Below are 15614 nucleotides of genomic sequence, written 5' to 3'. Positions count from 1 at the left end.
TCTCCTTAAAGACACCTATTTGCATGCTCCTTATTTTTTGTTTTACACTGATGATGCTTTAATTACGTGGTATGCTTTCCTATCAATTCTAATTTATAGTTGTTTTAAATTCATTTCCAGGTGTCAGACTGAATCATCTGCGCCCCTTTTAATGCTTAGGCAGATAAATATTTCTTCCTGGTGAGCACATTCTTAGTATGGTTACCCATTTAAGCACAAAGGCGTGAATGTGAAAAGGAGAAAGGTAATTGCTATTTCTATATCACACAAATAAAGTCGTATTGAGCAAGTAAATAATCTAGAAGGTAATATTGCAAAAGAAGCGTCCTAAGGACTGAGTAAAACGTGACGCTACATAAATAAGAGCCCTTTCACACTGATACTGACAACCTTACACAACATCTGCGTGACCAGTTATTAATGATTTTAAACAATTTTGATGCATTTCTGGTTTTTCGTTATTCGAGGCTGATATTCCCGGTCACTTGTTATACTAAAATGTGATCAGTCGGACCTTTGCACTTGAAATTTAAAATACTGCCAATTTGTGTACAAGAGTTAGAAAGAATTGACAGCTCAATGTGAGTAAGAGACGTTGGAGGAAAGATATAATAGGTGATTTAAGAGATGTGACAGGGTGACTTCCTTAAGAACAACAAAGCGATGCCAGAAATCAACTGGGAGGGCAACAGAGGCGAACTGCTTACCTTTAGGTTTTGCGTTTAGTGACAAACAACTGCTGCTTCGTTTTGTTGGTAAAAACCAATAAAGTTGAAAGAGATATAATTTGTCCTTATCCTTTATTCTCTACCCTCGTTGCTACTCACATTTACATTAGAATTCTACTTTTCCAGAGTTGAGATGAAAAAGGCATTATATATATGAATCAACAAAATAACATTAGCTTAATTTTTCTTATTTGCTTTGTGTATAATCATATTGTAACATCTCTGTGCTGCGTGATACTCTCAAATACTTGCTCTAAGAAAAATGACATAATTATGCACGTTTATAAAACATTCCATTGTATAATGCTTAAGAGATGCTTTTTAATGAGTTTAAGAGGAAGAAATTAAAAACAAGATAAAGCTCCTTGGAGGGAACTGCAGAGTAGTTAAGGAAATTATGCAATGCTAAATGGGCATTTAGGAGAAAGCAGAGGAGAGCTGAAAGTCACACCAGAGACTGAGAAACTATTGAGGCTTTCGAACTGAAGATTCTTACCAGAGGAAAGAGAGAAACCTAAATTTGTGAGCACCAGAGATACGATCATCAACTTAGCTTTGGGCATTTAAGTTAAATTAGAGCAAAACGAGATGCTGTACGGTCTTAGTTTCCTGTTTGAGCTACTGAAGAAAGTAACTTGACAAAGCTTTTAGTGAAGATGCCATGGATCCCCAGAGTGTGGAAATCCATTTAGCTACATTTCTCTAAAACTGTCTCCAAGTTAATCGGCATCAAGAGATAACACACAATGGAATGTGTATAAACAATAAAAGCATATAGGATTCAGGGAGGTTAATGTAAACTTTCAATTAATCACTCATAAATATATTACATTATCCTAGGTGTTCATTCTCTTTACAATGGATCTCACCTGAAATTGTAGGTGTCCTAAAAACTCTGTAACAACAGCTTTAATTGTGTCTAAACAGGTTTGCATAACTAGTTTTACATCTATATTTCTAAATTTACATCTACCCACGGATAATGTCCAAGATGTTTTAGAGGGTATCATAATACAGAAGGAGTGTGAATCTCATTATGTAACATGCCAAGTAGTTCGGTCTAAGACAACTTTCCACTGGACTAACTGGAATGTTCCAAGTAGGTTTTTGGATAATTTCCATATACATGATTTCTCTTTGAGAACTGGAAAATGTATATTTCCCCTGTCTCTGTCATGCTAAAAACATTTAACCTAGCTGTTATCTTACATGTCTATTTTCACTAATATCTCGCTTGCACACGTCAGACTAACATATTGTATTTCACTAGTTACTAGACAGCACTTTTTCTGCAGGCATCTCGATTCAAAATGCTCAAATCCAGTTAAAATCCCCATCCCTCTCTTCAGATAAACACTTCTGGTAGAAAGCTTGAAAGTATCTTGTTACTGATATTCTCACCTTTTATCCTTCTAATCGACCTAGTTACTAAATTATCTTAAATACATCTCAAATTCCTCTTCTCTTCAGCATTAGTTCAGACTCCCATCAAGTCTTGCTCTTCCTATCCAAGCAATGTGCTTTTTTGCTATCAAAATAATTAGTTAAAATGAAGAACTGTATCTGATGCTCTCCAAAAAAAAAGATTTCTTAAATAAATAGCATTTTTATTTTTTATTCAACCCTTTTCATGATGCTGACAATGTTTTGTAATCTCACCTCTCACAATCCGATTTAAACCAAATTACATACATTTCACTGAAGTCTGTTTTTATTCATTGTATTCTAACAACAATAATTAACAAAAATGTTCTTTGCCTCAATGCCCCTTATTTTTCTGCCCAGAAAATTCTTATTCATTTTAGAAGTAGCTTTAAATAATATTTTTCATAATTCCCTTATGTCTAAAATAATTATTTAGACAATTATGGCACTAATCTTACTTCATTTCTCTCCAATTATATGTGTGTACATGTTTATGTTTTGTGTATATATGTATAAATATAAGTATACATAATCATATGTATTTTGTGTGTATATATTAGTATATATAAGACAATATATACTAATATTCTATGTATATGTATAAATATAAGTATATTTAATTATATAATTATATATAAGACTATATGTACTTATAAGTATATAGACTATACATACTTATATTCTCTCTATATATATAAGTATCTATGACTGTAGATACTTATATTCTATGTATATGCATGAGTATATATAAGACTATATATACTTATATTCTATGTATATGTATAAATATAAGTATATTTAATTCTATAATTATATATAAGACTATATGTACTTATAAGTATATAAAGACTATATATACTTATATTCTATGTATAAGTATATATAAGACTATATATCCTTATATTCTATGTATAAGTCTATGTATATAAGACTATATATACTTATATTCTATGTATAAGTATATATAAGACTTATATATACTTATATTCTATGTATATGTATAAATATAAGTATATTTAATTATATAATTATATATAAGACTGTATGTACTTATATACAAAACATTAACATGTACACACATATATATACTATATTTATACATATATACACAAGACATATATATGTAGAGTCATATTTCACTTAACAGGGATATATTCTGAGAAATGCATCGTTAGTTAATTTTGTTGTTCAAACATCACGGAGTGTACTTCACAAACCTAGATGGCATCTCCTTCTATACACCTAGGCTATATGGTAGTGCCTACTACTCCTAGGCTATAAACCTGTACAGCACATTACTGTATTGAATACTACTGGCAATTGTAACATAATGGTAACTGTGTGTCTAAACATTTCTAAAACAGTAAAAAATAAGTATGGATATTCTAATGTTACAAGACCACCATCATAATATGGTCCATCACTGACTAAAATGTTGTTTTGGAGTGCATGACTGCATAGGTACAAAAGCAAGCAAGGGAAAGAGTGAGAGGGACAATGAGTAGAAGAGAAACTGAAATGTAAAACAGTAAATGTTTATGTGTATGTGTGTCTGTGTGTATGAGAGATAGAGAGTTTGTGCCTGTTTACCCCACCAAAATGCAAGTTAGATGTGGATGTATCCTGTATGTAATTTCTTACTTTAAGACAATTACAGTTCATTTTTATTTCTTAGCACACTTCTTTGCACACAGTAGGGCTTCAGACAATGTTTAGTAAATCGGTGAATGCCTTAATAACGTAATTTCTTTATAACTCCCTCAAACTATAGGCATTGGGAGCATGAGGAAAAATCTGACAAAAGTTGAGGGTGTTTTGGTGGTCACAGTAAAAATCACGCTATATCTAACCAACATAAGTTGTAGAGCAGTGCTTTTGCATGTAAGTAGGTTCATTTTTTCTAGATAATAAAACAGGGAAAAAGAGACATTTTTAATTTTATTCCCTTCTTTCTCATGCTGAAGCATCTTCCTTGGGGCATACCTGACAAGTTGCTCTAGTTGAAAAGTGCTTGATAATTTTAAAATATGCAAATCAGCCTGGGGCCTACATTACCTTGGGATCTCCAGTAGAGGAGAGGTTGACTCTATTTACAAAGTGAAAATCAGCACTTATTAAATCAAATCTCTCTTGTACCAGGCAGGGATTATGGTACTCTCACAGCACACTGAATGTACGTGTCTCAAATCCCTATGTATATCATATAGAAATTTCCTTGAAAGACCTTGTCTCATGCAAACTTGTTTATCTGGCCAAGCACTATAAAGATCCCAGAAAAGAGGTCAGTCGCATTTGGTCCTTGGATATTGTAAAAGCACCAGGCAATAAAAGTATGATTTACCTGTCTCTGTATCACCATGCATACACATTTTAAGTATTCAGTGTGTCCTGCCTGAATTTGGCTCTATAATCTATATATGAGTAGTGAATTATAGAAGTAACTAAAAGTGAAATGCACCAAGGAAGACTAAGCTTTTGATGTACCAACATCTTTCTAGGTGTAGTGCTTTGAAGCGCAGGCTTAAAAGCCAAATAACCTGGATCCCCAACCTGCTTCTTACTTATTTCATGAATAAATGACTATACATTTACATGATTCCACTTTTGAACTAATGAAAAGAAGATTTTTTTGGTGCAAAAGTAATCACGGTTTTTGCTGTTAATGGCAAAATTACTTTTGCACCAACCTAATACATTATCTCATCTCAATGGTGTGAACATTAAATGAGTTTATATTTGTACTATATGTTGTAGTATTTAGTACATACTATAACAATGGACTGTTCTTGTATTATTCATTTGGGAAAACCAGATAATCCTTTTTTTAAAGTAATTTAATGAGATTAAATCAGTAGCCAATAAGAGCATTCAAATAAAACAAACAAAAAAATCATGCATAGATATGACACCTTTTTTAGGCTCTGCATAATTCTGGAATTGTTTACAGTTGCTTCTGAATTGGATGTAGTTGTGTATAATCTTTAGAGATAATCTGATGGGAAATATAAAGAATTGGTGTTGAAATTCTCGAAAGGTAAGATTGCCTTCAGTTTATTTGTATACTCAAAAGTCTTCCATCACTTCTAATTTATCTTAATAAAAACCGTCCTTAAAGTGGGATAATTTTTAAATTAATTTTCAGAACTAATATTAACCAAATGATAAGGAACAACTGATATTTGTCACTATTCTTAATAATCCATGGGAAATGTATAGTAGAAAACAATAAATTCACTCTTTTCAGTGCATTTAAGATCGATCTGGATGCTTACATAATAAATACCATATCAAACTCTCATTTAATTTGACATTGGTTATCTTCCCTTTCCCTAAAATTACAAAAGCATAGAAAATCATAAAACTATGTAAAATTATGAAAAAAAAATCATAATCTACATAATGCCCTGCATACATATGACAGAGTCACTCAATCACAGTGACCTTTTGCTTGGAGTTTGTAAGGTTTTTTTCACACTCCTAAAAGCTCAGCAAAGATGACATTACATAAATGTACATGTTATTGGTTCGTGCCTTCTATTTGTCAATCTAAATTGTGTGCAATAATGTCTGTGAGTCAGTGAGAGTACAAGAGCATGATTCTGTGAGCGCCAGGTTTCTTTGGCGCTCATACCCATTGTCAAGTAGAATGTGAAAACAATCTGCTTTGTTTGACTTTTGTCCCTGTGATAGGATGTTTAGAAAAGCACCTACCTGTGAATAAAAGAATCTCTTTTTTTTTGGAACTAGTGCCCAGTCCTAGGCACCAACCAGTTGGCTGGGACCCTGAACACCTGGTTAATCGATTTTGCAAACCCTTTTCCTCTAGGCCTCGGTCTTCTTCTCTGGTGCCTCCCCTTTTTTTTTTCTTAAATAGATCTGAGAGTCTTTTCAAATAGACATTGTCTGGAGTGTTAAGGCAAAAATGGAATTATTCAGGCCTCAGTACATTAGATGTCCCTTAATAATTAACTGTGGACAAATGAAAATCAATATTGTAACATTTTCTCAGGGATACTTTTTGTAAAACCTTTTGGAAGCAAATACTGTTGTCCCAGTTGGTTTTGCCAAGCCCTACAATGATCAGTTTTCAGTCATTTAATCTTTCCAATGATTTTTTTTCATAATTTTACATAGTTTTATGATTTTCTATGCTTTTGTAATTTTAGGGAAAGGAGGAAGGAAAGGGAGTAAACAGGACTAAAAATGTTCAAGTGAGAATATCAGGCAGATAAATTTAAAGTATGAATGTATAATATTTTTCTGATATTAGCACAATGAAACAGAAAAATTTCAGGATTATTAATGTTTGGTCGGAGAGCAGGAAAATTTGCTCTAGAATCCTCCTTAATGGAAGTGTTATTGGTACATATAAGGGAAGTACATTCATTCTGTATACATTAATATTTCAATCAAAAGAGTAGAAAATACTTTTAGATATCATTTTGAGGTACATCTCTACCTTATAATCCATGGACTCCTTTTTAGAATTATGTTAATGTGTATATATTCATGTTCATATATTGATATACTTTATAGTAAACTATAAAGATAACTTCAATCAGGCATACAGTTATGAATTTTTATAATGCCAATGATAATTTATAATTATCAATGTTCCTTTGAGTGTAAAGGCCTTTAAACTCATCTCCCATCAACCGCCTCATTCTTTGGTATGTTCATAAAGCTACAAAGGAAGGAAAATGAAGGCATTAGTTATCCTAAAATATAGGAATCTTCAATTCTTTGGTATGTTCAAGCCACAGGTGGTTTCAGTTATGAATAGACTCCCTTCAATTTCCAACCTCAGGGTTTCCCACATGATGAACTTTTTGCTTAGTCGATTTCTCCCTCTTTGGTGGCTAGATCTACCCCATATTGCAGTTTTCCAACAAAATATCACCTTTTAATGAGAGCTTCTATTAGCCTTCCCCATCCCCAATCATCAAATCCTGCCTATACTGGAATTGTCTCACATGTTATTCTTTTTATACAGTAGTGAACCAACCCCCTGCCAGTGTACAATGCTTTTACTTAAGCAAGATTTTTCTCTCCTGCTTTAATGAAAGGTGATAGGGACACAAACAAGGGCTTTTTGTTGCTGTTGTTTTGACAAATACCATATACTTGTATTTAGTTTCTAAAATGGCTGTGTTAGTCTGTACTCATGCTACTAATAAAGACATACCCAAGACTGGGTAATTTATAAAGGAAAGAGGTTTAATTGACTCACAGTTCCGCATGGCTGGGGAGGCCTCACAATAGTGGTGGAAGGTGAATGAGGAGCAAAGTCACGTCTTACATGACGGCAGGAAAGAGAGCTTGTGTAGAGGAACTCCCCTTTATAAAACCATTTGGTCTAGTGAGACTTATTCACTATCACAAGAACAGCACGGGAAAGATTGCCCCTGTGATTTAATTACCTCACACAGGGTTTCTCCCATGACACAGGGAATTATGGGAGCTACAATTCAAAATGAGATTTGGATGGGGACATAGTCAAACCATTGCAATGGTGTTTGGTGCAAGGGTGATCTCAATAAATATTTTTATATCAATGAATTTGTGATTTACTGAATTGCCCCTCATATGACATAAAAGTTTATCACTTAGATGCTACTAGAATATTGGGCTAGATAGCTCTTTGTCAATGAAATTGTAAGGATGCTTAGAAGTAGCCCCAGCTCCCACCCGTTAGATTCCAGTAGTACTTGCCAGTTGACATAATCAAAACATCTCAAGACATTACCAAATGTCCAGGGGCATGGCTGGGGAGGGCAAAATTATCTCTGAATGAGAAACATTGTTATAAATTCACACAATAAAATAAACACAAAAATAAACCAAGATATCTGAGTTTTCATTTGTTTCTTTCCCCTTCAATGACTGAGATTGTTGATAAAGAATATTGGGAAATAGTGAATTTGGATCAATCTAAAGGAAAGTTTGAGTTGTGACCTAACTTTTATATTATTGAATAATAATAATGGTAATAGAGAACTAGCATGAATCAACATTATTAGATGCATAAATACACTTAATGCTAGCCGCTGAGTTAAAGCTTCCTAGATATTAAGTTATTTAGTCCTACATTACTCTGTGAAGAAGAGACTGCTATCCAGTATTACTGATGATAACGAAAAACAGATGGTCAGTTTAATGGACCCACCTGAAGAAAACTACTAAGTGAAGATTGCTGGGATTATACAGGATGACTCCAGGTTCTGCTGCTGAGCTATCTAATATGGCAACCCTAGCCAAGACACTAACCCTCATATAGCTATGACTACAAATGCAGTTACTTTGAATTGAGATTTGACGTAAGTTGAAAATAACTGACTCAGAGAAAAAAAAAAAAAAAGAATGGAACATATTTGAGTAAGTTTTATATCAATGACATATTTAAGGGGTAATACTGGGTTAAAGCAAAACATGTAATTCAAATAAATGTCTCTTGCTTTTTGAAAACTTTCTCTGTGTGGCTTTATCATTTCTTCCCTGAGCCTCCATTTCTCCTATATATTGGGTGTAATCATAATGATCGTTTCTATAGATCAGTTGTGAGGTTTCTATGATATGCTACATATGAAAGGCCTTGTGAACTGCAGAACTCCCTTCAAACAGGGACTCTTTACTTAAATAATATTAAATATTAAATACTGTTTTCCAGATATTATATGACTTAGACAATCAAATAACATTCTAATTGTCATGAATGTGTGTTCCCAAAGGCCAGACAAGGTTGCAAATATTCATAACACAAAAGATAACTTCGAAAATAAAAATTCATAAACTATGTTTCCATCTATAACTTAAAAATAATGAGACAGTTCAAGACAGACCTGGGCAACATGGCAAAACCTTGTCTCTACTAAAAATACAAAAATTAGCTGGGCATGTAGACCTAGCTACTCAGGAGGCTGAGGTAAGAGAATCACTTGAACATGGTAGATGGAGGTTGCAGTGAGCCGAGATCACACCACAGCACTTTAGCCTGGGCCACAGAGCAAAACTCTCTCAAAAATATATATATAAATAAATAAGTAATAATAGTCATAATAATAATGAGACAAGATACGGGATGATCTAAAATCCTCTAAATGTATTGTAGTATACATTTGGTGTTTGAGGTGGATTTAATTTTCTTATTGAATGTGTCATTTGTAAGTGGACTGTATTTTAGACAAATACATATATATGTTCCTTAAAATGTAAAATACAATACTACTCCCAAAGGAAATTTATGACTGATAAAATACTTTTTTTCCAGTAATAGTTATGCTCATTGTGGATTATGCAATTAATTAATTATGGCTCATTGTGCTAAATTTGCACATCCATTCTCCTGGGAGAGGCTCGAACTGAGAGCTGGTCAGAAAACATATAAAATGTGAAATTTAAGTTTTAAACAATGCACATCTATAAACTTGTTCTAAGAAATATGCAGGATTATTACTGGTTTTATTTTTCTTACCAATATTAAAGGCAACCTGGAGCTAAAACCTAATTATTTGAAAAAAGTGTAAGCACATGCCTTTCCCTACGAGGTCTGGGGCCAGCACCACACCAGCAGACCTGATGGGCATACCTTAAATATCTAATCAAACAACCATCACAAATACACAGGTATGTGATTAGTCTGCTCAAGAAAATTGTCTATGAATTTTGAAATCTTCCCAAATACATGCTTTTAAACAATTTAATAAGAATCATGTACTACTAATAAAGTTAGATAAAAATAGTACAGAAAAGAGGAAAAATGCTTTTGAAGACTCAAGACAATACTGTTAATTCTTAGACCATAATTCCTCTGAGCAATGGCCTTTAATATAAAGATACAAGCATTATAAAAAAAGCTACTGCCTTTAAATTTTAATACTTTATCACAGGTATTTAAAGCAAATTACAAACTAAAGTTGGGGGACCAATTCAGAGGTTAAATTCAGCAAATACTGAAAATTAAGGACATAGACGGTAGTTGAATGTCCTTTTTATGTCACATTGCTATTCTAAATTCTATCTTTAAGTACAGGATCTTTTAGCAAAGCATAAAATTGGGAGTGTCCGTCGAGACTTGATACCATTCTCTCTAGTATGCAAGTAGACATGTAATCTACCAAATTTGTACAAGAAAAAAAAATAAATGCACGTATATATGGTCACGAGTTAAAGGTTCTTAACCTATTATTGAACTTTTTTTTTAAGAATTTGAGAGGTCAGTTCAAAATAGATCTACTCAAAACTCAGGAATACAAAATGTTGTATTAAGGTTGTCGTTTCACATAAAATAACATTAAATGCAGGTCAGATATCTTTCTGACGTTCTCCCTCTACAGTGCTCTCTGGATTAGTTATTATTAATTTGTCAAATTAGGTTTTTTGTTGAAAAAATTTGTCCTCAAGTTAGGATCCTCTTTATTAAATGTGAAACAGAAACAAACATATTTATTGTAAAAATTGAGACTTGGTTTTCTAATAAACATTGTTTCCTTTTGTTTGCTGAAGGAAACAGTTCTTAAATTACAATGTAGATGCCAAGCTCATATAAGAAGAGGTTTGGGACCATGGGTCCTCCTGTCTCTGAGTGAAATATGCTTGAAATACTCCATTTTATCTTTTCATAATAGTAAATTAATCAACATGTCCACCTTTTTTTGTTATTTTCAATATCTTTTAATTTAAATGAATGATGATTGATTTTTTTTTTTCCTTTTCTTTCTTATTCTCTCGTTTTTACCCTCAATCTTTTGTCCTGCAGAACAACCATCAAAGAGTGCTTACTCTGGGGGAAACGTGGTGGATTATCGTTGACGTCTGTCAGCGTGATGTTCACGGTGGTTGTCCCGGATAAGCCTCCCATCTGGCCGCCCATGTCTTTGGCCTGGATGACCACTTGGTATTGCTCCCTGTTTTCTCTGTTCATATTTGGTAAAGCAGTCCTGATGATACCTTGAGAAGATACAAAAACTTCCATCATCTTCACTGAAATCTCAATTATTATTAGATTAAGTGCATAAATCATATTTTTAAGCTAGTGATTTTTTGAAAGATAGGTTTTTTATATTAATTTTTATTGTCTAGAAATTATAAAAGTGATTCTGTGGAAATACAATCTGTATTGGGTTTCCATTTCCCAGCAATACCACCTGTGCTGTAGAGTGGCCTAAACCTATATGTTACAATATCTAAACAGTAGTTTCCATTAGTTCACTCTATCATTTAACTTTGAGCTCTTACATCTTTAAGCATTGCATTATCACTCATTTCTGAGTATTAATGTTAAGATTTTGTTCTTATTCTCTCATGGTCTTTCTACTTATAAAGGTCATAAAGATGATCATATTAACAAACAACAATTCATTATTCCCGACCTGTTTCAGGCTCCACAGAGAAATATGGCTGCCCTTGAAGTATGCTGTAAATGACTCTGGCGCTGTTCCCATATGAAGGATCATCGGCATCGGTAGCTGTGACTTGCACCACAGAAGTACCTGAAGTATCCAAACTCAGCTTAGTTCTGCACAGTACCAGAAGGAGGAGCAAAAGCACTGGTTTTCATTGAAGACTTGAATGATTCTTGGCTTTAATAATGACCTCTTAAAGAAACTTTCATATATAATTTGGATGAATATATACATAGTGTTATTACAGGTAAACTCTGAATTCAAATACATAATATTTTTATTTAGTCAACATGTCTATTTTTTTATGCATGCAATAAATAATGCTAGTACATCAGAATATAATGAATACAGTTACTTTACAAATGCTCAAGTTTGACATTCAAATTCATTTTCACATAATAGATCTGTTTCATGTAAAGGGCATATCTAATCACAAAGGAGTAGGTATGTTCTTCTTCCCCCTCTCCACTAATTAACTCTAAAAATAATTAACATCTGCTCTCAAATACAATTTTATGAATAGATTAAATTCTAAATTTAGAAACAATCCAATATGATCCCAAGTTCCATGAACTACTAAAATCTATTTGGTAAAGTTCAAGATATTTAAAATGGCTTTATAGTGAGATTACTGCCATAAGTCCTTGGGATTTAATGAGGTAAATATTAAATAACAATCCCAGAACAATGCTTTTGAGAAATGCAGAGTCTGAAAATGTGCTATTATGACTGTTACAATTAAAAAAAAAAAAGCGTTCGGATTTGTTTAATCAGTTTAAACAACTTCATGCATATTTGAGAAGTGCCTATTCCTCTACTGAATCCAAAAATATATCTTTAAAAATGTTATCACTGTTTTCTGATGCTTTTAATGGCCTGTCATTCTATACCTAATTTAAAAAAATTAAAGCAGTTTTAATTTTCTTGGCCTAGAGATACATCTCCCGTTTATTTACACTGAAAAGGGAAATTCTATTTTCTTGAATGTTATATTTCTATCTTTTTTCATGCTGTATGTTTTACACGTTCCACAATCTAATTTGGTAATTCTGTATCTGTACATATTTAACCATGGGTTTTCAATTGGCTTCTTTGAATATAAGATTTCAAAGAGTTTTAACGATACCAGCAGACTTTTATGTGTAATAACTATAATGATAAGCTATTTTATAATATTTAATAAAAAAGAAATAATTCAATCAATTTCCTCAATTGAAATATGCAGATAGTACATATTCCAAATTAAATCTTTAGGCAAAATATGACTAGAGTATATGTGAAGATTACATTCTCTCCATGGTATTCTAAATATATTTATATTTGGGATCAGAAATGTACACAACTGTTATCTAAATCCAAGCAAAAAAAAAAAATTATTTTCACAATTTTCTACTGAAGCTCAATGACATTTTCTTGATTGTAGACGAAAGCATCTAACTACATGTACTATAAAGATTCACAAATCCATAGGAAATGTAAATTGCATTAATCTTTTTATCTGATTGTCTCCTAAAAGAAAAAAAATGTACTCAAGGTAGCAAATCAAAGAGGATTTCAATTAATTAATTATAATATTATAAGAATTTATTGATTTTTAAAACATGTTTTGAATATCATCATAAATTAAATGAACTTACCTACAACAGACATCTCAGGAACGCTAGCTGTATAGATTTCTTCTGGGAACGTTGGCTCATTGTCATTGATATCATGAATTTTGATCACAAACTCTGACTCTGGTTCTACTGGCCTCAGAGTTCTTCTGTTAATAGCTTGTGCACGTAGAGTATAAAAGGCCTTTTCCTCCCTATCAATTCGTCTTGTGGCATGAATATCACCTGTTTTTTCATCAATAATGAAAAGAGTACCAGCTCCATCTCCCGATAAGATATATTTGAGTGATCCATCTCCTTTATCTTGGTCTGAATGTAGCTAGAGGAAATAAAAAGAGTATATACATGATAATGTATAAAGGTATCTGATGCTGAAATAATTCAAAGGTTTTTCAAGTTTCATCATTGAGCAATGGGGTCAGCTATCGGAGTTCTTGAAATAAGAGTTGAATAAGTTTGATCACACTCATTTATACACTTTAAACCATATGAATAGCCTTTTATATATCAGAATGATTTTTATTCTAAATGAAAAATATGTAATAAAATTAAACCAAGCTCCTCTCTTTGCTTTGCTTGGAAAATACTCATTTTCATGGGGAAATAAATTCTGTTCCAGATATAAGATATCAGTCTTGATATGTTGCTGTAAACACTGCTCTTTCATCTCTTTTTGTGAATGAAAATTATTTTATTCTTATATTTGCAAGAAATGTATCTGCTATAAACTTGTTATTAGCTATTGTATTTCTACTGATGAATTAGTAATATCTTAAGAACTGTAAGAAAAGCAAAGCTGTAGGAGACATAGTTCTTACTTTAAAAAACAACATATATCGTTTTTTGGTTTATACAATAGACAGTGATTAACCCCACAAATACTGGTAGTACTCAGAGCAGACAGATGTCTACATAACACATGTCTATATCTTTTCAAGTTATAAACCAAATTAATGAACTATAAAATAAAATATGTTCTAGCCTCCTACCTTGTCAAATTTACCTTCTTAAAAACCTACAAAGACAAACTCTGTGCAGGAACAAGGTAATACAAGGCCTATGTCTTGCTGTTTTTCTGCACCTATAACATAACCACACTGGAGCTTTGAGAATCAATTCATCACATCGAAGAGCTTTGCACGCCTTCCTGTGGACATCTCAGCCCAATGTACACACTATCCTAGTGCAAATGCTAGTCCAAGAGTCCCTGTATCATGAAGAAATTCCATCCATCCATGTTGTTTTTCAACAGATGCCCTTAAGGCCAGCCAACAGGCTTAGCAGTAGTACTAGTGACTGAATCTAACCTGTGGGCAACTGACTTAAAGAAGAGCCTCTTGTAATACCTAGAAGCAAGCTCCAGAATGTTTGGGGAAGAAATAATGGGCCCCAACGACCCTGAGAATTCTGGAAAGGAACAGGCAGTTGCCAGTTGCCAGATGGGTATACCTCCTGCCCCATAAGGAATTCTTCCTCTGAAAAATAAAAGCCTGGCCACAGGAAGAACAGATCTTGGCTTTGAAAAATATAAGAAATGTATGGTTTGTTTTTAAGGTGTACCATCCTACCAACAAACATTTTTAAATGCTAGGATCACAGTTTTATTATGTGTGATGATATTATGCTTCAACAAATTTTATGTTGTTACGCATTTGATAAGAAATATTTTTAAAACAGTAGGCCTTAATTCCTACCAAACATTTATTATAACAGACATCGTTATAGGCAAGTTTTGTGTTTTAATATTGATATAAAATGTAGACATAAGTCAGAATAGGCATACTGATCTACAGCCTAGAGAATTAAGAATTGGAGACAATAATCTTCACTTATATGCTTCAATTATATATATTTTTTCCATATAATTGAAGTTAGACATTTATCTAAATTAGTTTGATTTTTGCTCTTTATCTAAACCAACACTCCCTTTCATCTAATTAAGTATTGAGTTTTCAACTAATTATTTCCTAAAGAAGACTTTTGTTTATTTAATTAAAAGGTTCTTTTTTACTTATGAGAACTTATTTCAATGAACTTGCCCCTGTAAACATTTTTATGTAGATATGAAAAAAATTTAAAATAAATAAAATGTTATGTGTATCTATCTCTAATTAATTGCATTACTTATTATCACTGGGTCTATAAAAGCAGTCTACTTTTTGGTTAATGGTTTGTAGTAATTAGCACCTAGCCGTCAACTCTGGATAAAACCACATTTCTGGATAAACTGCTTATTAATGCACACATAATAGATAAAGAAAACCCCAGATGGGCATATACTTTGGAGAAAAAAGATGAGAAGTCAGATAACAGATAGTTTCTTATTACATTTTTAGCTATTCATAAACAATAAGGTTGATAAACTCAGGAAATAACTCCTTTTAACTTAAAAGCTTTCAGAAGTAACACGTGACTTTTATCCAGGAAACCACTCTTTAAAGAAAGGT

The 15614-nt window shown here is 32.6% G+C and overlaps 1 protein-coding gene across 1 annotated transcript in view; it reads right to left on the bottom strand.

Annotated features, from left to right (window-relative positions):
• CDH10 (cadherin 10) overlaps nt 1–15614 on the bottom strand; it is a 168930-nt gene that overhangs the window by 38903 nt on the left and 114413 nt on the right. Inside the window, exons 3-5 of the mRNA XM_035291745.3 lie at nt 13192–13486; nt 11522–11641; nt 10932–11099 (exon numbers count right to left, since the gene is read on the bottom strand). Of these exons, the coding sequence (XP_035147636.1) occupies nt 10932–11099; nt 11522–11641; nt 13192–13486 (583 nt within the window). The remainder of the gene's footprint in view (nt 1–10931; nt 11100–11521; nt 11642–13191; nt 13487–15614) is intronic.

Source organism: Callithrix jacchus, chromosome 2 (assembly GCF_049354715.1).
Source record: "Callithrix jacchus isolate 240 chromosome 2, calJac240_pri, whole genome shotgun sequence".
Lineage (NCBI taxonomy): Eukaryota > Metazoa > Chordata > Mammalia > Primates > Cebidae > Callithrix > Callithrix jacchus.
This window is presented reverse-complemented; position numbering and strand designations above follow the sequence as displayed.